This window comes from Rattus norvegicus, unplaced genomic scaffold (genome assembly GCF_021556685.1).
Source record: "Rattus norvegicus strain SHRSP/BbbUtx unplaced genomic scaffold, alternate assembly SHRSP_T2T haplotype2-0000026, whole genome shotgun sequence".
In the NCBI taxonomy this organism is placed as follows: Eukaryota; Metazoa; Chordata; class Mammalia; order Rodentia; family Muridae; genus Rattus; species Rattus norvegicus.
The window spans coordinates 1,160,691-1,187,260 of record NW_028238785.1 but is presented as its reverse complement, the minus strand read 5'-3'; the positions used below and the strand labels follow the sequence as shown (position 1 = coordinate 1,187,260).

General features: G+C 42.7%; 2 protein-coding genes across 2 annotated transcripts in view; one reads left to right on the top strand and one right to left on the bottom strand.

The window, feature by feature from the left end:
- Positions 1-1,620, top strand: part of LOC134483549 (IQ domain-containing protein M-like) — a 99,000-nt gene extending 97,380 nt beyond the window's left edge. Inside the window, exon 5 of the mRNA XM_087601543.1 lies at positions 1,462-1,620. Coding sequence (XP_087457669.1) covers positions 1,462-1,514 — 53 coding nt within the window. The 3' untranslated portion in view covers positions 1,515-1,620. The remainder of the gene's footprint in view (positions 1-1,461) is intronic.
- Positions 1,621-6,921: 5,301 nt separating this feature from the next.
- Speer4cl6 (spermatogenesis associated glutamate (E)-rich protein 4C like 6) overlaps positions 6,922-26,570 on the bottom strand; it is a 261,843-nt gene continuing 242,194 nt past the window's right edge. The window contains 1 exon segment of the mRNA NM_001432159.1: positions 6,922-7,424. Coding sequence (NP_001419088.1) covers positions 7,360-7,424 — 65 coding nt within the window. The 3' untranslated portion in view covers positions 6,922-7,359.

Here is a 26,570-nt window from a genome sequence, read left to right as displayed (position 1 = left end):
CAATCTATTTGGAGTTCTGTAGGCTTCTTGTATGTTTATGAGCATCTCTTTCTTTAGGTTAGGGAAATTTTCTTCTATGATTTTGTTAAAGATATTTACTGGCACTTTAATTTGGGAGTCTTCACTCTCTTCTATACCTTTTATCCTTAGGTTTGATCTTCTCATTTTGTCCTGGATTTCCTGTATGTTTTGGGCTAGGAGCTTTTTGCATTTTACAGTTTCTTGACAGTTGTGTCAATGTTTTCTATGTTATCTTCTGTCCCTGAGATTCTCTTCTATCTCTTATATTCTGTTGGTGATGCTTGCATCTATGACTTCTGATCTCTTCCTTAGGTTTTCTATCTCCAGGGTTGTCTCCCTTTGTTCTTTCTTTATTGTTTCTATTTCCATTTTTGAATCCTGGATGGTTTTGTTCAATTCCTTCACCTGTTTGGTTGTGTTTTCCTGTAATTCTTTCAGGGATTTTTGTGTTTCCTCTTTAAGGGCTTCTACCTGTTTACTTGTGTTGTCCTGCATTTATTTAAGGGAGTTATTTATGTCTTTCTTAAAGTCCTCCATCATTGTCATAAAATGTGATTTTAAATCTAATTATTGCTTTTCTGGTGTGTTTGGAAATCTGGTATTTTCTCTGGTGGGAGAACTGGGCTCTGATGATGCCAAGCAGTCTTGGTTTCTGTTGCTTATATTCCTGCGCTTGCCTCTAACCATTGGTTGTCTCTGGTGTTAGCTGGTCTTGCTGTTTCTGACAGTGGCTTGACCTTCCTATAGGCCTCTGTGTCAGCACTCCTATAGAACTGTTTTCCTGTTTTCTTTCAGCCATTTCTGGGAAAAGGTGCTCTGTTCTCAGGAGTGTAGGCGCTCCTGGGGACCGTCTCTCAGCTCTTGGTGCAGGCAGGAATCAGAAGGTTCCTGCCCTTGAGTACTCCTAGGTCCCTCCACTCAGGGGGCCAGCTGGCACTAGGGGATTCCCTCTTGGGTTGGGAATGTGGACAGAGGGTAGTCTCCTCTGATTTCTCAGGAGTGTCTGCAATTCTGAGGTTCCAGCTCTCTCCCCCAAGGTATTTGGGGGCAGGGAGCTGTTTGACCGGTTCAGTTCAGTTAAGGGCCCACACCAGAACCGCAGGTACCTTCAGGTGACTGTTCCTATAGTCCCGTGTCCAGAGGCACACATGCAGTTTCCCCTTGGACCATGGATGCTGGCAAAGGTGGGCAGAAGTGGCAGTCTGTACTGCAGTCTCAGGAGGGTCCTCAATTTCGGGTGTTCGGCTCTCTTCCCCACAGGATTTGGGTGCAGGAAGCTGTGGGATGAGATCAGTTCCCTTTATCCCATTTACTGTACTTTCTTTGATCTGTGCATTTGGTTTTAATTATTATGCAAATGGAGGGATTTTTTTTTCTGTTCCAGTTAATTTGGTGTTCTGTATTCTTGTATGTTTATGGTCTTTTCTTTCTTTACCCTAGGGAAGTCTTCTGCTATGACTTTGTTGAAGAAGTTTACTGGACTTAGGAACTAGAAATCTTCATTATCTTCTATATCTATTATCCTTAGTTTTGGTCTTTTAATTATGTTCTGAAATTCCTGGATGTTTTGAATTCAATAAACCATATATGTTTATCTGAGATCTTTGATTTTGTGTTTTGTTGAGTGACCCCCTCACTGCACCCAAACTCTCCCATTCAGCAGCATATTGGATAATGAGACATGGTCAGGAATGGTGACCTCTTACCAAAAACTACATGAAAATGGCGAGGTGAATTCATGTGTGTTGAGTATCAGTAGTCTCCTGGCTGGTTTTGGCTCCCAGTTAGCCATATGCAACAGTTTCAAAAGCCCAGTTTTGATGTTCCTGGGGATTCCCATGACGATGCACTCAGACATGACAGCAAACAACCATAATCCTTGTCAAATAACTTGATTTATATAATAGAGAGAAAATTACTAAGTTATGTTGCAAGATATTTGATCACACTGTGATCTCCAAGGATGTATTATTTAATGAAAAACTATCCTATGGTATAGCATGGCCATGGCACAGACATTTAAATCAAGAGCTGTTTACTGAAAACATCGTCTTTATTACAGTATGGCTCACCTACCAGACATCTTTATAGCAGAGCTAAAAAGTGCATTCATGTCCAGAGCAGATCAAGGAAGACTTGAAAGTAAATGAAGATAACTAGGGCAATGGGAAGTCTTTGAGTTGAAGGATTTTTAAGATAGTGTGCAGAGGGAACCACAATGCTCTTCTTCTGAGAGGTCAGTGAATTAGGAAGGACAGTTGGGAGCTTTACTTGACTTCAGCATCTGACCCTGGAGACTTTATTGGTAAAATTAACGTCTGGAATTTTGTGTTGTAAAACAACACTTTGGCTCTGCAGCTTTTGGCAAGGCCATGGACAGAGAGATCACACCAGCTGGGGACAATCTGAATGGAAATCTGGTTTTCTTAAGTCACCTGAGAAGTCCTCAAGGAGAGAGGAATGAATGGGTAGCACCATAATAGAAGGCTTTAGGATCTCGTATAGTGCTACTCTAGATGCCTTGAAAATAGAAGCAGAAAATGTAAGCTAAATGACTTTCAGGAATTAGCTCATTTCTGATTATGATTATTTCATATTGGTATTTTATACTTGATTATTTTTTTAAATTTAAAACAAGAGCCTTTGGTTTTAATTTGAGGTGGTCTTAGATTCACAAAATGCTTACAACCCCTGTCTGGCACCCGGCATCTAACACTATGGGGCTAGAGATTCTACTTTTACCTTCGTCACCATCGACAGCTTCCATTTAACCAGCAGGTGTCCATGCCAGGCAGACACTGAGCAGGTTGTATGTTCTGTTAATCTCCACAACAACCCAATTCAGCAGAAACACGTCCATTTTACAGGTGAAGAAACCACAGCTCAAAGCAAATGAGTATCAGGGTCCCCTCAGTCTCACTGTCTGTCACTTAGACCCACATCCTTCTCTGTAAAGGGAAGCCATGGGCCTGATGTGGCTGTGCAAGCTGACTCTCCTGAGATGATCAATGCTATTCTTGACCCTGGGAGAATTTAAGACAAGGTGACCCACAGACTCCTGGGATAGATTCTGCCTCTGGGTCCTAGGGTGGGACACAGTATCCCTTACTGTGGGTCTCTACTCATCTGAGGAGTCTGTTCCCATGTGTCAGCTTCTATGACAGTGGTTCAAAACACTCCTAATGATGCAACCCTTTAATACAGCTCTTCATGCTGTGGTGACCCCCACCATAAAATTATTCCATTGCTACTTCATAACTAATATTGCTACTCTTATAAGCTATAATGTGCAAGGTATCTTATATACAATCTTTGTGAGTGGTTGCTCCCCACAGGTTGAGAAACATTGCTTTATATACTTTTTTTTTGAGAAGCCTTCATCTGAGGAGGACCTGATGCAGGTGTGAGAGCAGAGACACCCTGACATAGTGACAAGTTAGCAGGCCCAAGGCTGCTTGCCTTAATGGCAACAGAGATTCCTGGCTGAAGGCACAATCTGAAATCACTGTCCCCAGGACATTTCTTACATCAGTTTTCCCTCATTAAAATGTGTGTCTGCTTGGCCATGTCTGTCCAGGAAGCCAGTCCCTGTAGTCTCTGATACAGACAGAATGCTAAAGGCAAGAATGCTTTCCCTCTGTTGGCTCCAAGTCACTTCTATAGAAGTGAGTTCAAATCCCCCGTGGGTAAATGTGTGTCTCACATAATGCGTGAGAATTGAAATGTCATCCATTTGAGTGGACAAAAACCAGCTCTCACTTCAGATTTACAGCTGACCAACACTTAGTTTCAGGAGAATGAAGAAGCTGGCCAGGCCTGCAGAGTCAGATCCCCTCCCTGCCTGGGACAATCCCACCCACAGTAGACTTCAGCTTCACCAGCAGCTGTTATCAGAAAATCTGACCTTAAGGTTCTGAAGTCCACATATGCACCAACCCTAACGTTGTTAGATGGTGGATATGGGGTTTTTATCCCATTTAAAATCATTCAGGCCTCTTCTCTCCCCTGGGATGCACTCTGTTCTCTCAGGTCTGTTGGTCCTGGAAGGACCTCGGTTCAACTGAAGGCCTGGGAGGGAGGGGGAGGACCGTTTGTTGTAGGAATGAGCATGGATCAAGAATGTAGCCCCACTGTGACTGGGCAACTAAGCTCCAGAAAATCTTCTCCAATCACAGAACTGGGTCATGTGGGAGCCTACACTGTTTCAAAGGGAGAGCTGGTTGCTTTCTCCTGGAAGAAGCACTTGGGGGTTGATTGTCACTTCTGAACCTTCTGTTCTAAGTCACTTCTCAGAAGGGGCACTTTGCTCTGACTTATCCATGGGACCCACACAGCACTGGGAGTGGAGGATCCTATGGAGTTGCAGCTCTGAGCTGGGAGGGGTAGCTCTCACACTATCTTGAAGAGGCCTGTTTTCACAGCTGATCTAGATCTGAGGAACAGGTGCTTTTAAAGAAGCATGTGAAAGCATCTCCTGCAGGAGAGCTCACTATGCAGGGAAAGTCACACAGGTCAGGGAAAAGTGGCTTCCCAACTTCCCCAGGGCACTCAAACCAGGGAGGATTGTTGAATTTGTTCATTGTCTATTGTTATATCCCCTTTTCATTTCTAATTTTGTCAATTTAGGTATTGTCTCTTTGTATGCAGTTTGTTCGAGGAAGGGGTTGTCTCTCTGGTGGATCTTCTCAACAAAAAAAAAAAAAAAAGAAAAAAAGAAACAAAAAAAGCAAGCAAACAAACAAACAAAAAAACCAACACACATCTTGTGGTTCCCTTGACTCTTTGTATTTTTCTCTTTGTTTGTAATCGATTGATTTGATTTGAGCCTTGAATTAATTTCCTGCTGTCAAATCCTACCAGACACTCTATAAGATGAGGCTTTGCCTCACCTTGGTAAAAGTAGCGTGTAATAAATGAAGCTTATGTTGCTCTCTCTAGTGGGGATAACATCACAATCTCACTGCAAACCATGCACAGCCCGGTTTAGGCTGTATTAAAGTAGCCCACCATTTCAATGCCTGCAAGGTGCCATGGGACAGTAGTAACATGAGTCTGCCTGCACCTGGACAGTTTTCACTAGGGACTACACACACACACACACACACACACACACACACACACACACACACACACACACAGAGCCTTTACTGACATGGTGCACATTCTTTCCACACCAAAAATAAAGTGAGCTGCTATGAAACACATCAATAATGGAATCAATAGAGGGAGTTGTGGGGAACTGGGGCTTAGAGTTACTTAAAGGCCCTATGCAGGCTCTCCTTATATTGGAGGAGAAACTTCAAGTGCAATGTGGTTCTTTATTTTTTTTCTCTAAAAAACACACGGTTAGGGTAGAACCTATGGCTTTGAGCATGTCTGGTAAGTACAGGGACACTGAATTAAATCCTAGGGCTGGAACACAATTAATCTTCTAAAAGATTACAGAGCAGCCTGGATGAAGACTCTCAGCTGAAAATGTGGACATCTCAAGACAGGCACTGGACAATGGCTGACAGACTTGACTGAAGACTGGAAATGTTTTCCCATCTCACAGGAAAAGAAGGCCCCTCATACCACACTGTACTCTAAGGACAGTTTATTCAGGTTAGGATGACATGAACTATTGTCTCATGTGACAGATGTCAGTACAAAGTATCCAAGGTATTGTATGCCAATGGTACCATTAACAGAACAAAGCACACAGTGTCATGAACACATAAATTATGAGTTTGTGTAGCAAGACCCAGGCCTCTTCCAGGTTCTTAGATAGTAACTGAGAACCTCAAATACGGTAGTGATGTGATAGTGTGGGGTGAATCTAGTTACAACTAGTTTCTATTGTGACACAGATGACTCTTTTTGTGTCATGTTCAGCTTATAATGAATGACTAGACCTAAGCATGAGAATAACCAAATACTACATTGCTTCTCTACCTGCTGAGCTTTTAAAAGCCCTGGGGTGACAGCAAGCTTTTGTGGACATCTGGATTATTCCTTCTGTACTTTAACTCTGTGAGTCACCTCCACTCTCAGTACGTTAGTTCCATTCCATAAATTGGAAATGAGTCACCTGGAAAAAATACATTCTCAATACGATCCCAGATTGGCCATGGAAAAAGGGTAGCTTGAACTGTCCCACCTAGGTTCTGGGCTTGCACAGGCCTGCTCTCCAAAAGAAACCTGTGTTCACAGCTGTAGGCTACATTCACTATGGATGCTCTTGAGGTTCCTCCCTAAACTGCTTAGATTAAGATACTTTTCTTGCTACCAAAAGAACTCATTATGCCAAGCTGGCTTACAGGAAGCTAGTTTCTATTCTGTATTTTATCAGATGTGCATAACAGATATGGTCATCATTGACAACAGGTGAAAGATCTGCTCTAATATGGACACTAAGTGATGCTGGAGGATGATCCTGACCCACAATGAGCAGTGGGGACACCAGAGCCCTGTAGGGATGCCTGACAACCTAACACGTTGAGCATGCACAGCTCAGTAAGTTCCCTGTGAATACACATCTCCTGAGATCTCTCTATTTAATGGAGGTGATCCTGTCCACCTAATACAGCACCTCATGTGGAATAACAAAAGCCACCTGCAGGAGCTGTGGTGACAACTCACAGGGTAGAGCATCTGCTGCTCTCTCAGAAGAACCACATGGACCCTAACAATTGGGTAAAGCATGTCAGTGATTACATCATAAAGTGTGTGCCGAGAAAAAGCCACATTCTCCTCAAAAAAGACACTGTGACACTGGGTACCCCTTGGTGACTTTGAATTCGCTAATTAGCCCAGGCTCCATGGAACAGGCAGAGATCCATCTCTAGCTGTCAGTTCTAAGCCCTCAGGAGGGGACAGAACCCATGAATAAGAATGATGGTCTTAAGAGTCAAGAGATAAAAATCAATATTTATTCATAATGAATACATTTTTACAACAAAACAGGATTAAAATGAATGAATAAAAATATTTAAACATATTGGAAAGTGAAAAACAGTAACAAGAACATATAAATATGAAACAACAAAAAGAAAACTTCAATTAAAATCATAACAAAAATATTTCTAAACAGCATATTCTTAACAAACATTTAGAAGCACAGATGTATTGCTGTTTCTCCTCTAGCACACATAATGAAAGGCGGTCCCCCAAGTTGTCTCTCAAGTGGTGTTTTCTGAAGAAGAAAGTGAGTAAGACCTCAATCAGTCAGGCTGGCTTAGTGTTATATAAATTTAGGGTCTCTAAGAAATGACAAATTAACTCTGAGGAAGAATACTCATCCAAAAAATGTTGTTACCGTTCAGGATGTTTGTCATCAGGGACTCCTGAGAAAGCAACTTATTCCTCAGGAAGCTCTCTTACTGGTGTGTGTCCAATTCCAGCTCTCTTGCACTTTCTGAGACCTGGGAGAGGAAGGCAGTTTTTCAGACACTGACTTGGTGGTGAAACGCAAGCCAGCTGTCAGAATCCTGCCTTCTACCACCTCAGTTCTATTGGACAGTCAACATGGACCTTTTACCTGATATCATTGTTGCTAACTCTGTGGGCAGGGCAAAATCTCCAGCAACCCTCACAGTAATGTGGGCTGCCAATCTGGGACCCAGACTTATACCAGTGCAAACCAAGAACAGGGCAATGGAAGGGACCTCATTGGGTTGCAGGAAGAAAGGAAATGTCCATATGTCACCAAGGTTAAAGCCAATGACAAGTACTAATTTGACATTTGCACTTGGTTCTTATCCCAGAAAGGTGCTTCCTACACAAGAAGTCACATGACCACAGAGTGTCATTTGTCAAAGGACCACGAAGTTGTTCAAAACTCTGCATAGGATCCAATCTATCACATGGATATGCAATAATGAGGTATGTTATTCATCTGTCACCATTTCTATACTGCAGATTCAAAAAGAGCAGCAAAATATACTTGCAAAATAATTCAGCTTCTGAAAAGTGGTTAACTTCCCAGAATACTTGTGCATAGGCAGAGCAATGAACAATTCCATTGCATGAGGGGGTTGGCTGGTTGGGAGTGTAAATTAGAAAGGTGGTAGGAGAAAGCAAAGTTGTATCAAATTGGCAAATTTTATCAGATATTGTTAAGCTAACTCAGCTGCTCGTCCCTACCTGATGATGCTGGATCTGGACGTTGCTGGTCTTTATCTTTCTTGTTGAAGTCAACCAAATATTTCTGGTTCAGTGCACAATCAAGATGTCCCTCCTTGCTCCCCTGCATCTGTGGGACCAACTTCTTCCTACATGTATTCTCCATCAGGAGCTGGCTGAGCAGGTTTCTGGAAATACAGTCTGCATAGTAAGATCATGCTGTCCCTTTCTCCCATTCCTACTCCCAAGTCTCACTAACCATACCAGGTTCCAGGTACCCCTGAAGAGTTAATAAAATACATCTCGATACATATAAGGCTGCTGCACAAACCACAAAGAGTTAATTCCAGGAAGAATAAATTGTTTGTTTGGGCCGAGCACCAGTTAGTGTCCGCATCTCTCAAAAAGAACATGGATCTACAACTATCCATGAAAGACCAATACATGGGGGCAACATCAATTAGTAGTTGGCAAACACCCTCAAAGCAGGTCAGTAGAACCAAGAGAAGGTCATGCTAACCATGTGGTCCACGCACTAAGTTTTGTAAAACCTGGTATGACACCATAGGTCCAGGTCAGCCTAATAACCTTCTGCTGACTTCAATCACTACTGTTCTATCTGGAGCCTTCTGAAGATGCCTAGACAATCCTGGGATGAGTAACAGTCTTTTATGGAACTGAAAACTGAGTCCTAATGACCCTGGCACACTGATGTGTAAACAGCACAAGAGATAGAATCATAGCTGAAGACCTTCCAATCCATAACAAAGAAATCAGAAATGGCCATTCCACAGGTGATAGCCTTTCTGACCAGGACTTACCTAGAGAAGGTAATCTCCTTCTTCAGCTTATGGCTGTTCTCATGGATCTCAGTGTTCTCCATCTCTAAGTTGTGCAGAATTGACATGACCACCTCCTCCATTCTCTCCAGGTCTTCGTAATACGGATTTGGCCTGAAGTGTGGCCTGGCCCCAAATGATAGAATACTATGAACATCAGCATTTAGGAATATATGAACTTGGGGTGGGTCCTGTACTACACCAGTCCTGGAAGGACACCTTCTGAATTCTACATATTGGGATCTTCTTCAGCTTCAGAAACGTGTTTTTCTGCGTCCAGGACACCAGAAGCTTGGCATCCAGAGGGAGGGTTCCCTGGCTCCCTTTGTTCAATCAAGAGGAAATCTGCAGTCAAGCCAGTTAAGCTATCAAGAGCCTAGGCCACACCTCTCCATGCTCCCCCACCCCAACACAGCCAGAAACCTGTGATTTCTTTTCTCCTGTTTTGATAACAGACCGTATATCAACACAAAATTATAATCTGCACAAAGAATAAAAATAAACAGACAAACGTGTCCACATAGGCAAAGAACTGTGTTGTTGACAGTGGGGCTCCCAGAACAAAGCATTCACATGACCATGAAAGTGTTACAGGTAAATACTCAGGCCAAGACGTAGACCCCTAGATTCCAAGTGTGGAGGGAAATATAAACATACAAAAGTTGTCCATATGCATTTGGATGTATGCACACACAGACTCACAGACTGAGACATATCCACAAAAAAGAGCAATGTAAACAGAGTAAGAGAAAGAGAAAGAGAAATATGGAAACAGAGAGCACTGTGAGAACCAGGAGAAATGCATGCACCATTGCTGTCTCAGAGGGCAAGACACACAGACAATAACAAACAGGCCTGAGCCTGAGACCTTCTACTCAAGCATTGAGATGAACAGTTTGGGACCAGGACCCTCAGGCTGCTGCCTGGATCTTCCAGCACTCAGTGCCCTGCCTAGCAGTACAGAGACTGACCATAAACTCACTGCAATTACAATCTTGCAAAGACACCAGCTGTCAAGGGCTTTGCAAATGCACACTGGGCACTCACTCTCCCTGACTTTATTCCTGAATTCTTCATTCAGTCCACAAGTTCTGCTTTTCAATAAATGGAAGCAGATGAGTCCATTTTCCATCTCGCTCCTCAGGGTCAGATTCTGAATCTCCTCTATATGGGAGGTGAGGTTTAGCACAGGGTGGTTAGGGGGCACAGCTTTCTAGAACCCAAAACCTTAATAGGATAATATGAAGGTGACCTTGCAGACCCAGGAATGTAACAAAGCACTTGGAGGGATCCATACCTGTTGTTCTTGGATCTCTCTGTCAGAAACCTCAGGCGATATCTCAGGTCATTTCTCTCCTTGGTAATGAGCTGCAGCTCTTTAATCAGCCTCTCCTTTTCCTTCTTGGCCTGCTTCTCGCTTAGGGCAGTTTCAGGGGAAGATGTTTCTCTCCCAGCGTCTGTAGGTAGAAGAACACAAGTGAACCTGCATGGGGAGAATGCATAGAGTGTACATAGACCACAGTTAGGCCTAAACAGGAGAACAAGCCTGGAACCCAGTGTCACTGCTAGGCGATTGGTCTATGCTTAAGATCCTCCTCAGTGGATCTCAGTTCTCCCACTACTCTATAGAGACCAAGAGATGTAAGCAGCCAGGTGTTCCCTATGCCGGATATCACGTGCTTACATGGACGACGGAGATGGCTTCTCCAGGATTATTATCAGCTGAACAGGGTACAGCTTGGTTTCCTCACCCCTGTGGTTTCAGAACTCAGATGATAAATTCACCATCTACAACATTTGAATGATTGGAGACACTCAGATGTCCTACCCTGATACTCTAGGCCAACAACTTTAGATTTAAAATGCATTTCCAAGGAGGACATGGTCAACAGACTTATCTGTTCCCCTATTTGAAACACCAAAACCCCAGAAGTGCCAATAGGTTACAGGCTGCATCTTGGTCTACACGTTCCAAATAGCTTTTGTATTGTAGAAACATGTTTGTAACACACAACCTCTAATATATAAAGCTAACGATGACCCTTCCAGTTAGAAGAAATCAGAGAAGGTCTAAGAACATAAGGTTATTGCCTGGAGCACAATTCTCCCCCTGTTACTACTGTCAGATATCCACTGTATTTAAAGAAGCAATGATAGTGAAGTACATTGATGCCCTGTCTAAACTCAGAAAAGGTGGACCCTCCATGACTCCTGATGGTGTTATTATATCAATGTAACAGAACAAATGAACTGAAAAGTAAAGACCAGAAGTTCCCAGTATAATAGCATTGGCCTTACTATAGCCTCCCAGTGGGGATGGTGAATCTAAAGTTCTGAAATCCTTGACTTTAAGGAATTGTGATATTCATGGAAATTCAATTCCTTTTCAGATGCTCCAGTTGTTGTGGCTAGAAAGGTCAGCTTAAGCCTCCAGCACCCCTGACAGGAAGCTCAAAATATACTGCCCAGTACTTACTCCACATTCCCCAGAAGTGCTGTCTTTGTCCATCATTACTTAGAGACGAAAGGCCAGACTCCTTCACTCTAGTCTCTCCACAATCGACGTTCCCCCTCCCAAAACGCTTGCGAAGACAGGAAAACATGTCTTAGCTTGTAACTGCCAGACTCAGACTGAGAGAAACTAGGGCACTGGTTGTCACTACAACACTGGTGACATCACAGAGGATGCCAGAACTCTCTAGGAGACAATAGAATGTCCAAGAAGGGACAGCTGATGTCACGGGGAGCAGACTTTGCCTCCTGCTAATGTTCTCCCTGTACTGAGCATAAGCAGAGGTGCCCTTTCCAGGAGACTTTCCTGGGGCAGAGCCACTGAGCATCTCCTGCTTTCAAAGACAATTTTTCTTCAAGGCTTGATTAGAAAAAAACCTTAGTAATTCCTATGCATCTAAATGAATGTTTCCTTTCAAATCTTGCCCAAAAAATGTCTCACTAACTCACATTGTCCTCATTCACCAATGTTAGCCATTAAAACTTCCTGAGATTTCACACCAGCTTGAATATGCAGTCAAAAGTTCTCCTGTCTCATTCTGTACAGGTGCTTTATATCACATCAAGAAATAGTCTGCATGGTAGGTTACAACATGGGTGTGTGTTAGGGGAACACTCATGAAGTCATGTGCTTAGCAATCGACAATTGCCAGAAAATTCCTTAGGAGAAAGAGTTGAAGTCTTTAAGGTGCTAGGAACAGTGTGGAGACCAGTTGGCAGAGGAAAGTGCAATATTGGAGCCATCAGTGAAGGGAACCTCATGCTGCTTGTGGGGTTCTCCTCTCTGCACCAATGTCGCTAAAGGAGCACTGCTCACAAGCCTGAGTAAGATATACCATGAGCTTCTGTCAGAAAAAATAAAATAGTCAAGAGATATAGGGGGTGCACATAAACGTCTAAAATGAAGGTATAAACATCATTAAGTGGATAGAGCAAGGTCCCAGCACCTGTACACTGGGAAATGGCCACCCTACCAAACACAAAAGCATCTATCATATTAAAAAATGAATACTGTATAGAATTCATACATTAACACTGATTGATCACATCCATAGTTCAAATTTTCGGGGCAAATTCATGGCCCTAACTATCTTTCTCTCAACTTCTATAGCAAAAAATAAGAAAGAAAGAGAAAAGAAAAAGTCAAAGCAAAAAGCTCAAGCTTCTCATATGAGGACTGCAGGAAGTGTTATATGGTAGTCAGTTCTGATTAGGCCATTTTAGATAGAACAGTGCACAGTGACCCTTAATGTGATGGGCCCTATATAAAGCTTTTTGCAATATTGGAATTTTAACAAGCCTCATCCAGAACATACCGAACAGGAAAGGATGTGATCACCATGTCCTTGCTCTCTATCAGGGTATTTTTCTGTGTCCTTGATTGTCAGGCATAGAACAGCAACAATCTGAAATAGCTGGTAGACATGGAAAAAGGTGGCTAAAACTATAGTTGTGGGTTACACACCTCAACTGTCACAGGCTAATGCTGTCCTCACAGTCCTTGGAGGCTACTCTTGTAAGCCTATTTATTGGAAAGTGGAAGGAGGTTCATCTGAGCTCAAAGTGAACCTGGCCAGCCATGTAGAGGGCAACATGGGATACTTGAGACCCTGTCTAAAACCAGCACAGAAACCCACCCTTCATTCAAAGCATCATCTGTGAATTCTTGATTATTTACCATTCTCTCCCTACCAGTCTTTCAGTCTGGAATGATAGAAAAGAACTGGAAATGATCTTCCTATTCTCAGGACATTAATCTCTCTTTCCTTAGGTGCACATTAAGATCTCATGCAAATGGGTATGACCATCTGAACAACTTAGTATCATCTACTCAGTATATCTAGCCTAATACTGTGCTATGACAATCTCAAGCTTCCCTGAGTTTCGCTGACCCAGCAAGAAGTATGAAGTACTGAGGTCAAACCCCAGTGATCCTTTCAAGGGTTTAGAAGAAAGCCATCAGAGAAACTCCACTTCTTTGTCCTTAGATTAAATCACATTGACACAATGTGAACCTGGTGGACTATTTAACCAGACATCTTTCTCCTAACCCCAGCTTTCTGAGTTCAGGCCATGTGAACCTGCATGGGGAGAATGCATAGAGTATACATAGACCACAGTGAGGCCTAAACAGGAGAACAAGCCTGGAACCCAGTGTAACTGCAAGGAGTTTGGTCTTTGCTTAAGAGACCTCCTCAGGGGGTTGGGGATTTAGCACTTGCCTAGGAAGGGCAAGGCCCTGGGCAAGGCCCTGGGTTCGGTCCCCACCTCCAGAAAAAAAAGAACCAAAAAGAGAGAGAGAGAGAGAGAGAGAGAGAGAGAGAGAGAGAGAGAGAGACCTCCTCAGTGGGTCTCAGTTCTCCCATTACTCTATAGAGACCAAGAGATGTAAGCAGCCAGGTGTTCCCTATGCCTGCCAACACAGGCAATAAATGCAGTAAATTTTAATTTCTGTTCAATTGTTCAGTAACTTACTTACACTTGCATATTGCTTTGGAAGTGGTGGGGTTTCATGATCAGCATTGCATTTAATAATACATAACCAATCATCCCTCCTAGAATGACTCTGTATATAGAGAAAGAAAATTTATTAGAATGGCTTATAGGCTGTGGTACAGCTAATTCAACAAGGAATGGAAGGTCTAAAATGCAGTAGTTACCCCTGTTGAAGCCAATTCCCCTAGCATACCTGTAGCCATTTTGTTCCATGCCTGCCAGATAGTTCATATTCTTGCTGTAATATGTCGCCTAACATTGTTGTCTGAAAATAATTTAACTCACAGCAGGGTCAGGCATGATCACATAACTTGTGTATGTTTTTCTTATTGGTTATTTTGTTTATTTATATTTCAAATGTTAACCCCCTTTCCAGTTTCCCCTCCAAAAACCCTGCATTCCACCCCTTTCCCCAGCCCCCTCGAGGGTGCTCCCCCACCCACCTGTTCCCAAACCACTGGGAGCAAGTTGTTTATGTTGTGAGGTTTCTTAATCTTAAATTCCATAAGTATAAGCTTCATGTAGGACCAATAAAATTAAAGGTCAATATGAGGCCTGCAGAGATGGCTCCATGGTTAAGAGCACTGACTGCTCTTCCAGAGGTCCTGAGTTCAAATCCCAGCAACCACATGGTGGCTCACAGCCATCTGTAATGAGACCTGATGCCCTCTTCTGGTGTGTCTGAAGACAGCTACAGTATACTTATATGTAAATAAATAAATCTTTAAACAGATAAAAAGTCAGTATGAACCTTTGTTGTCTAAAATGGCTTGAGTCAGGGCTGACAACCAGACAGCCCTTCCAGCACCTGCCTATGAGCTCACATTTTAGTCTTTATAAACTGACATAGAAAAATGTCCAGGGTCCTAGCCTGACAAATTCTCAGCTACATCTCTGATGATCAGTCTTAGGGTGGGCATTCAAGAAACCATCCCTGTCTAAGTGAGGTCAGAGTTTGTGTGGTTTATGGGGCAACTCCTGAACCCCAACGGTTTTGTCCATAAGGCTGGATATTTCAGCTGCTCTTCAGTACATGCAGGAATCCTGAAGAAGTAGGCAAATTAATAAAGCAAACTTCCTTCTTCCATGTCCTTGATGTAAGCTGCCAGCAGAAGGTGTGGTCCAAACAACAACCAACAGATTGGGTAAAGATCTTTACCAATCCTACAACAGATAGAGGGCTTATATCCAAAATATACACAGAACTCAAGAAGTTAGACCGCAGGGAGAATAATAACCCGATTAAAAAATGGGGTTCAGAGCTAAACAAAGAATTCACAGCTGAGGAATGCCGAATGGCTGAAAAACACCTAAAGAAACGTTCAACATCTTTAGTCATAAGGGAAATGCAAATCAAAACAACCCTTAGATTTCACCTCACACCAGTGAGAATGGCTAAGATCAAAAACTCAGGTGACAGCAAATGCTGGCGAGGATGTAGAGAAAGAGGAACACTCCTCCATTGTTGGTGGGATTGCAGACTGGTACAACCATTCTGGAAATCAGTCTAGAGATTCCTCAGAAAATTGGACATTGAACTGCCTGAGGACCCAGCTATACGTCTCTTGGGCATATACCCAAAAGATGCCCCAAAATATAACAAAGACACATGCTCCACTATGTTCATAGCAGCCTTATTTATAATAGCCAGAAGCTGGAAAGAACCCAGATGCCCTTCAAAAGAGGAATGGACACAGAAAATGTGGTACATCTACACAATGGAATATTAGTTATCAAAACCAATGACTTTATGAAATTCATAGGCAAATGGATGGAACTGGAAAATATCATCCTGAGTGAGGTAACCCAATCACAGAAAAACACACATGGTATGCACTCATTGATAAGTGGATATTAGCCCAAATGCTCGAATTGCCCTAGATGCACAGAACACATGAAACTCAAGAAGGATGACCAAAATGCAGATGCTTCACTCCTTCTTTAAAAGGGGAACAAGAATACCCTTGGCAGGGAATAGGGAGGCAAAGTTTAGAACAGAGGCAGAAGGAACACCCATTCACAGCCTGCCCCACATGTGGCCCATACCTATACAGATATTAGATAAGATGGATGAAGCAAAGAAGTGCAAGCCGACAGGAACTGGATGTAGATCTCTCCTGAGAGACACAGCCAGAATACGGAAAATACGTAGCCGAATGACATCATTAAACCACTGAACTGAGAACGGGGCCCCCGTTGAAGTAATCAGAGAAAGGACTGGAAGAGCTTGAAGGGGGTTAAGACCCCATATGAACAACAATTCCAACCAACCAGAGCTTCCAGGGACTAAGCCACTACCCAAAGACTGACCCTGGGCTCCAACTGCATACGTAGCAATGAATAGCCTAGTAAGAGCACCAGTGAAAGTGGAAGCCCTTGGTCCTGCCAAGACTGAACCCCTAGTGAATGTGATTGTTGCGGGGGAGGGCGGTAATGGTGGGAGGATGGGGAGGGGAACACCCATACAGAAGGAGAGGGGGAGGGGTTGGGGTCTGTTGGCCCGGAAATAGGGAAGGGGAATAACAATCGAAATGTAAATAAGAAATACTCAAATTAATAAAGATGAAAAAAATAAAAAAAAAAAAGAAGGTGTGGCGCAGATTAGAAGTGGGCCTTTCCATCTCAAAAGATCTGAATTAAAGATTTAACTCCTCATCTCAAATATTTGGATTAGAAGTAGGTCTTCTTGCTTCAAATAATTTAATTAAGAAAAAAAATCCACTGGTGCTCATGCCTTTAGCCTCAGGATCCAGGAGGCAGAGGCAGGTGGATCTCTGAGTTCAAGGCCAGCCTGGTCTACAAAATGAATTCCAGGACAGCCAGAGCTACACAGAGAAACCCTGTCTCAAAAAAAAAACAAAGAAGAGGAGGAGGACCAAGAGGAGGGGGTTGAAGAGAGGAAAACAGAAAGAAGGAAGGAGAGAGAGAGAGAGAGAGAGAGAGAGAGAGAGAGAGAGAGAGATCCCCCTCACAGAGCGTCAAGCCATTTGGCATTAGTTAATTCCAGGTACACTCAAGTTGACAACCAAGAACAGCAATCCCATTACCCGTGGTTGTGATCTCACCCTGGTAGGCTCCTGAGTAGGAGGCTGAAGCAGGAGAATTGCCATAAGTCTGATGCCAGCATGAACTACACACGTGTTCCAAGCCAAGCCAATCTCAGCTACAGTTTGAGATTCTGTCTGAAAAATATGAAAGAGAAAGAAAACATAAATTCCTAGAGCAGTGTTTCTCAACCTTCCTATGGCCTCAACCCTTTAGAACAGTTCCTCATGCTGTGGTGACCCCAACTACAAAATTATTTTGTCTCTACTTCACAACTGTAAATTTGCTACTGTAATGAATCTTTATTGTAGTGTAAACTATCTGATAGGCGACCCCGTGTGGGTCACGACCCACAGGCTGAGGGCCTTTGCCCTAGAGGTGGTCTTGGCCTAGTTTATATAGTTCATATTATAATGGGCTCTCTCAGCATTTGAAGGTCAAGTATATTCACTTGTAACATCACAACTTAGAAATTCAGCTGAGCTGCTGGCTGGTACGGTCTGACATCCCCCAGAATACCTTTGCAATTTTGTTCCATGCCTGCCAGCCATTTCATATTGTTGCTGTAACACGCCTGCTGTCACTGACGAGGACAAGGGACTAGGCTCAAGGACATGCTGACCACACACCTTGTTTTGTTCTGAATGTTCTGTATGCGGTTTGCTAATCTAGAGAAATTCTACACCTGAAGGAGTGGTTCCCTGAAGTGGACACAGGTGAAAGGCTAAGGCAGATGTGTGAAGGAACGTTTCACTGAAGCAGACGCAGGTAAAAGGATATTCTGCTAAAGCACGCATGTGAAAGGACACGTGATGAAGGGTTCTTCACTAAGGACACACATGCATTGGTCTGCCTTGCATTCTGTAGTTGAGCTGCATTTGTTGGGACTTCATAGAACCACAGCAAAAACCCTTCTGGTGGGCTGCTGTAGTTTCTCGCTGCTTCCTGGGGCTCGGGCTGATGGGCAGAGTGATGTCAGCTGAGACAGACACATGTGCTGACCCAGGACACACACTGAGGCCAGACCCATGGAGGATACGGGATATTGAGAGGGAGTTTGGATGGAGTTATGCTTGCGTAGCTTGTTGGTCTGTGGTCTCTGCTGATCTCTGCTCGCCTGAGAGCTGCTCTTACTGACTGTGTAGCATCTTGACTGTTTTTGTTCCACTTGGACAGCCCTCAGGACCAGGCTCTCCTCTCTCTTAACCATGGCTGCTGTCCTCTTCCTCTCTCCTCTCCATCACACATGTTCTTCCTTTATTCTTTGGCAATTTCTTCTTCCTTCTTCCCTCCTCATGATCCTCTCTAGCAAAGCCCTCAAAGCTCCCCTCCCCCATCTCTGGGCTGTTGGCTGTTGGTGTTGGCTTCTTTATAATCACAGTTAACTGGGAGCAGGGTCAGTTATTTGGGGTTAACCAGTCTTGAGTTCAACAAATTAGCATTAAAATACAAGCAGCATTAGGCCAATACACTACAGGGGTTTTTGTTTGTTTGTTTGGTTGGTTTGGTTTAATTTTCATTTACCTTTTTACTTGTTATTTTATTTTTGGCATTTTTTTATTAATCGGTTATTTTATTTATTTACATTTCAACTGTTGTCCTGCTTTCCACACTCCCCTCATCAAACCTTACATTCCATTTCTGCTCAGCTTTGCCTATGTGACAGTGCTCCTGCACCCACACATATCCATCCCCACCTCACACCTCTAGGATCTGCATTTGGTGGGGCAATAGGCCTCACCTTGAACCATAGAGCATCCTTGCATACACTTTGGCTGGCAGTTTGGCCCCTGGGAGCTTGGGGATTAACTGGTCAGATATTAAAGCCAATGATTGCTACTTTCTCTTCTTTTTCTGGTTATAGGTGAAATTATGTTTGTGTGCTTATCTTTTTTTTAATTATTGAGAGAAGATTAATTTCTTGGTCTTTCTTGGGTAGAGTTTAGTTCATTGTCTTGGAGTTTTCCTCCTATTAGCCTCTGTTGTGCTTTCTTAGAGAAAAGAGTTGTTTAAATTTGGTTTTGTCATGAAATATCCTGGTTCCTCCTTTTATGGTGATTGAGGATTATGCTGGATATAGGAGCCTGTGTCTGTATTACATCTGCCCAAGATTTTCTGACTTTTAGAATCTCTGTTGAGAAGTCTGGTGTAATTCAGATACGTCTGAATTTATTTGTTACTAGATATTTATACCTTTTAATGTTCTTTCTTGATCTGTGCATTTAGCGTTTTAATTATTACGTGAATGGAGGAATTTTTCTGGTACAATTAGTTTGATGTTCTGTAGGCTTGTTGTACCTTTATGGCCTTTTCTTTCTTTACCTGATGGAAGTTTGCTGCTATGATTTGTTGAAGGTGTTTACTGGATCTATGCACTAGACATCTTAATTCTCTTCTCTATCTATTATCCTTAGGTTTCAACATTTAATTGTGTCCTGAAATTCATGGATGTTTTGGATTCAATAAACCATACATGTTTATCTGAGATGGGTGTTTTGTGCTTTGTGGGATGACCTCCTTGACCCCAGGCTGCATGAAGAATCTCAGCTGACAATGGGGACATAAATTATAAGTATGTGTAGCAAGACCCAGGCCTCTTCCAGGTTCTTAGATATTAACTGAGAACCTCAAATACAGTAGTAATGTGATAGTGTGGTGTGAATCTAGTTACTATTCTCTATTTTGATATAGATGACTCTTTTTGTGTCATGGTCAGCTTATAATGACTAGAAGACCTAAGCTTGAGAATAACCAAAGACTACATTGCTTCTCTAGCAGCTGAGCTTTTAAAAGCCCTGGTGAGACAGCAACTGTTGGTGGACATTCTGGATTATTCCTTCTGTACTTTAACTCTCTGTGTCACTTCCACCATCAGTAAGTTAATTCAATTCCATAAATTGGAAATCCATCACCTGGAAGAAATACTCTTTTTTTTTTAAAGATTTATTTATTTATTTATTATATACAAGTACACCGTGACTGTCTTCAGACACACCAGAAGAGGGCATCAGATCTCATTACAGATGGTTGTGAGCCACCATGTGGTTGCTGGGATTTGAACTCAGGACCTCTGGAAGAGCTGTCAGTGCTCTTAACCACTAAGCCATCTCTTTAGCCCAAGAAATACTTTCTGAATATGATCTGAGATTGGCCATGGAAAAAGGGTAGCTTGAACTGTCCCACCTAGTTTCTGGGCCTGCACAGGCCTGCTCTCCAAAAGAAACCTGTGTTCACAGCTGTTGGCTGGCTAAGAAAGATTTCACGAGACGTGATACACAGCCCTCGGACTTCTGCTTCAGTCATCTGCACAATTTTTCCCGGACGATATCCTCATACCTCCAGCAGGCGGGTGATGAAGCTGTCCACTCTCAGCTCCCCTTCAGCCATCTTGTGGGCACCAGACTCTCCTCCCTGCAGCAGGAACAAGGGCTTCTCCATGGTGGCTGCAGCAGCAGTGGTGGTTTGGCATTCTCACCTAGGAGGCCCTATGCCTTTCTACCCCAGTTCCAACTCACCTCAGGCCTGGGCCTTCCCCCCATCCACTTCCCACGGAGCAGGGAGAGCAGCACCCACTAGAAATAAAAGGGAAGCCCTTGGTCCTGCCAAGACTGAACCCCCAGTGAAAGGGATTGTTGGGGGGAGGGTGGCAATGGGAGGAGGATGGGGAGGGGACACCAATAGAGAAGGGGAGGGGGAGGGGTTAGGGGGATGTTTGCCTGGAAACCCAGAAAGGTAATAACAATTGAAATATAAATAAGAAATACCCAATTTAATAAAGATGGAGAAAAAAAGAGAAAAGTGTCACACATTTAAAACAGAAGAATATGGACCCTAATTTTAAAGCACAGCTCTGACAATTAACTAAACCTTTAAAAAGCTCAGAAAATCAGGCCAAACAATATTTTCTCGGTTTATGTATCTGTAATGTCGCATAAATAATAATGTCCGTTTCTTGCTATTGTGGAGGGAATTAAATAGATAATATGTAATCATGGAAATTTTGAAGTACCATCCATTTTTCTGTTCATTAAATCAATCTTCCTCATTTCATTGATCAAGTATGTATGTTTTCTTTTCATAGTTACATGTATAATAAAACCAGTATAAAAACCTTCAGAATTGTATAAGCTTTCATTTTAACAAATTAAATTAGTTGTTCTTTGTATTTCTGCTGAACATTTAAATGTTCTTTATATGTCCCAATGCTAGTTTATTAGGTGCCTATAAACTTTAAACTCTTTGCCTGAGAGCATGAGTACTATTTAATTATATAGTAACTACACTCAGGCTGTCTTTGTATTAGAACCAATTATATCAGACTCTAAGAAAAATTACTATTGCTTTAAAGTTTGTGTGTGTATGAGTGAGAGTATGAGTATGAGTGTCTGTGTGTGTGTGTGTGTGTGTGTGTGTGTGTGTGTGTGTGTGCAGCACATGACCAAACAACTTTCAGGAGCCATTTCTCTCCTTCTGTCATGTGGGTCCCAGGATGTAACCCAGATGTTTGACTTTGGCAATAAATAATATTACCCACTAAATAAATAAATAAACAAACAAAAAACAAGCCACAAATCAACTTTAAAAGTAAAGGCCAGAAGTTCACAGAATAGTAGCATTGGCCTTACCATATCCTTTCTTTGGGGATGGGAAAATTAATGTTCTGAAATCCATGACTTTCAGGAATTGTGATATTCATGGAAATTCAATTCCTTTGCTGATGCTCCAGTTGTTGTGGCCAATTGCTAGAAAGGTCAGCTTAACCTTGCAGGACCCCCACCAGCCCTCCCCCCACCCCACCTCCACAGAAAGCTCAAAAGACACTGCCCAGAACTTACTCCACATTCCCCAGAACCACTTTCTTTGTCCATCATTTCTGTGAGACGAAAGGTCAGACTCCTTCACCCTAGTCTCTCCACAATTGACATTCGCCCCTCCCAAAACACTTCTAAGACTGGAAAACATGTCTTAGGATGTATCTGCCAGACTCGGACTGAGAGAAACTAGGGCACTGGTTGTCACTCTAACATTGGTGACATAGCAGAGGACGCCAAGAACTCTCTAGGAGACAATTGAATGTCCAAGAAGGGACAGCTGATGTCATGGGGAGCAGACTTTGCCTCCCTGCTAATGTTCTCCCTGTACTGAGCATAAGCAGAGGTGCCCTTTCCAGGAGACTTTCCCGGGGCAGAGCCACTGAGCATCTCCTTCTTCCAAAGCCAAATTTTCCTCTAAGCTTGATTATAAAAACCTTAGTAATTCCTATGCATCTAAATGAATGTTTCCTTCCAAATCCTGCCCAAAAATGTCTCATCCTAACTCAAATTATCCTTCTTCACCAATATTAGCCATTAAAAATTCCTGAGAAATAATACCAGTTTGAATATGCACTCAAAATGTTCTCCTGTCTTATTATGTACAGGTGCTTGAAATCACATCAAGAAATAGCCTGCATGGAAGGTTGCAACATGGGTGTGTGTTAGGGGAACACTCATGAAGCCTTGTGCTTAGCATTCAACGGTTGCCACAAAATTCCTTAGGAGGAAGACTTGAAATCATTATGGTGCTAGAAACAGTGTGGAGGCCAGTTGGCATAGGAAAGTGAAACATTAGAGCCACCATTGAAGGCTCCTGTTGGGCCCTACCTTGGTGTTTCCCTCCCCCCTCGCTGAGCCTTTCAGCCTGCTATAGCAAGAAATTGTTTACACCTTTGACAGCTGCTCTTAGCCCCTGATTTGGGGCTGGGATTTTCCATGGCACCCTTCCTCCCCACTGAGCTTTCCTGCTTCTTGTTTTTAAGAAGCTGTTTATGCCCCTGATTGGGCTGGAACTTTCACCACACAGACTTGTCCTATTTTCCTGTTTGGGGATTTTCACCTGCCTTGTTGTTTTTCCACGGCTTTTGCCTCTGGTATATAAGGAGATCTCAGTAAAGCCTTGGTGGCACTCGCTAAAAAGGGGTGACCCGTGTAAGTGTTTTCTTTCAACCCCACAAACCTACACCTGATATTCACACACTGTCGGCACAGGCACTGACAATAGGTATCACAATAGAAACTAGTAACTAGATTTAACCAAACTATCACATTAATGCTGTATTTCGTGGTATTTTTTTTTTTTTTGCTCTCCTAGAACCTCGAAGAGGCTTGGGGTTTTCTAATCCTACTCATAATTTATTAATCTTCCCAACACTATGGGCTTTGTTCTGTTAATGCTAACAGCGGCATCCAATACCTAGGATATTTTCTACTGACATGTGTGACATGAGACAAAACAGTCCCTGTCATCCCTCACCTGAATAAACTTTCTTAGAGGACAGTGTAGTTGGAGGGTCCTTCTTTCCTCTCCAAGATCGAGAAACATTTCCAGTCTTCAGACAAGTGTGTCAGCCATTGTCCAGTGACTGTCTTGAGATGTCCACATTGTCAGCTGAGTGTCGTCATCCAGCCTGCCCTGTAATTGTTGTAGATGATTAATAGGGTTCCAGCCCTAGGATTTAATTCAGTGCTACAGTACTTGCCAAACATGCTCAAAGCCCTAGCTGCCACCCTAGTCCTGTGTGCTCTAGAGAAAGAAAATAAAGATCCCCATTGTCTATCAAGTTTCTCCTCCAATAGAAGGAGAATCTGCATCCGGTCTTTTAAGTAACTCTAAGCCCCAGCTTCCCCACAGCTCCCTCCATCGATTGCACTATTGGTGCATTTTCAGTAATTCTCACTTTATTTTTGGTGTGCAAAGAATATGCACCATGTAAGTAAAGTGTGTGTGTGTGTGTGTGTGTGTGTGTGTGTGTGTGTGTTTGTGTTCATCCATGAACTCACTATAAATTATTATCAAATGACCCAGAAGACCGTGGAGAAACCTGTCGATGTGCATGCAGAATTATGTTACTACCGTTCCATGGCACCTTGCAGGTAACACTGAAATACTGGGCTGCTTTAATAGAGCCTAAAACCAGGCTATGCATGGTTTTCGGTGAGATTGTGATGTGCAACACCACAACAGAGATCAGCAGAAGCTTCATTTTTTCCATGCTGCTGTTACCAAGTGAGGCAAAGCCTCATCCCATAGAGAGTCTGGTAGGATCTGATGAAAGGAGTAAACTCAGGGTTGAAATCAAGCCTTTAGAAACAAAGAGAAAAATACAAAGTCAAGGAAAGCAAGAGCTGTCTTTTCTTCCTCTTTTTTTTTTTTTTTGAGAAGATCCACAAGAGAGACAACCCCTTCCTCAAACTAACAATGCAGAAGAGAGGCAATACATAAATTAAAAATCAGAAATGAAATGAGGGACATAACAATAGACACCGAGCAAATTGCAAAATCATTAGTTCTTACTCCCGAGGACTTTACGCCAGAAACTGGAATATTTATTCGATATTGTTGATTTTGTAGACAGATAACAATTACCAAAGTTAAATCCAGATCTGGGAAGGTATCTGAAAAATATCCCTAAGAAAATAGATACTGTCATTAAAGGTTGCATACATTATATATTATACTGCTTTATTTTTGCACGATTAAACCCCTTCGAGGACATTTAGCTATGTTATAGAAAGTGTTACTTTTAAAACAAAAGGACGAAGAAAGAAACTGTGGAGTCACTGAGATATACTTCCCAGACAGGATCAAGGAAAGACGGCTGAGAGATGCAAGCAGGGGCTGGAATGCTGCCCTTGAGAAGAAAATGTTTTTCTCACTTTACCTCACACTCTGTTGCACTATGTCCTATGTTTGTGGAAGCGGCTCTCATGCTCTCTGGGTTATGACAAGCATATTGTGATACTAGGAAGAGGGGTGATTTGCTATACAGATATTTTAAGGAGAAGCCTTTGCTTAGTCTTACTTCTTTGCCTAGTCTTGCCTCGGTTGTTCCTGGTATCATGGGAATAACGATCTTATTATATCTTGCCAAAAGGGAAAGTGAGGTAATGCATATTCATGCCTGTATAAGGGTTAATAAGCTTGCAGCTGCATGCAGTTGCATCTGCCTTTGCTCTGCATCCCCTGTGTCCTGGTTATTTGTGAGCATACCTGGGCCCCCAACGCACTAGATGTTGACAGGCATCACCCTTCTCAGTGTTAGGTATATATTTTTTTGAAATCTATGATGTGGAGGCGTATTACAGCAACAATATGAAATAGCAGGCTGGCATGTATGAAAATTGCTGTGTTTAAGCTGGGTGTGGGGACAAGTCCTCAAAAGGAGCTGTTAAGATGGGAAACAAATAATGCATTTGTTGCTGGAATTGAGTTGCCTCAGCTGTGTTGCTCTGCCTGCTCAGTGTCCATTCAACATCACTCTGTTTCTACAGAGGAACTCAAGGTTTGCCCCAGCCGCCTGTGAGCTGTGATATGGGCAGAGAAAGGCCAGGACACAGTGGTGATTTCCCACTCCTCAGTTATGCTGAATTTTCCACTACTGTACTTGTATACACAAGTACAGTGTGGTCAGTTATTATAGATATTTGTCATTTCTTACAGAGGGCAACTATGATTGACTACACCCAATTCTATAAAAAACAAAACTCAGGAAACCTGGCCCTTGGCAGCAATGAATCAAGAAATAGCTAGGATGGTGGGGCATGAATTCTGCCAAGCAATGAACTCAGATAGGTGGGGTTGTGAGGAAGATGTATGGTTGAATAGCCCAATAGATTCACGTTGTATCATCTTGATTTAATCTAAGGACAAAGAAGTGCAGTATCTCTGATGGCTTTCTTCTAACCCCTTGAAAGGTTCACTGGGGATTGACCATAGAACTTCATTCTTCTTGATGGGGCAGCAACATTAGGGAAGCTTGAGATTGCCATAGGCACAGTATTAGGCTAGAAATGCTGAGTAGGTGATACTAAGTTGTTCAGATGGTGATACCCATTTCATTTGTTCTTAACGTGGACCTAAGGAAAGACAGATCGAGGTCCTTAGAATACAAAGATCATTTCCAGTTCTTTTCTACCTTTCCTGAATGAAAGACTGGTTGGCAGAGAATGGTAAAAATTCAAGAATTGGTAGATGATGCTTTGAAAGAAGGGTGGGATTCTGTGCTGGTTTTAGACAGGGTCTCAATTACCCCATCTTGTTCTCTACGTTGCTCGTCAGGTTCACTTTGAGCTCAAATAAAGCTGCTTCCACTTTCCAACAGGTCGTCTTACAAAGGGGCCTCCAAGGACTGTGAGGACAGCATTAGCCAATGAGAATTGAGGTGTGTAACCCACAACTATAGCTTTATCTGAAAGACCCTCAGACAGAGGAGATTCTCGCAGCAGTCCTGAGGACAATCACCACCACATGAACACACAGGACTCAGTCTTGATGTAAAAACAAGAGGTTTACTTTGGGAATCCAATGCACTGGGGCTCGACACGGTCCTCACGAAGGAGGGATGTGAGGAGCCTCGAACAACAAAAATGTACAGATTAAACAGTCAGTGAAGATTACACAGTTTCCTTAGCTCAGCTATTTCGGTGCCGAGGATAAGTAGGCAGATGTTTCTCATCCTGGAATTCCTGGGATAAGGCCATAACCACATCAATGCAGCTATTTCAGTACCAAGGACGT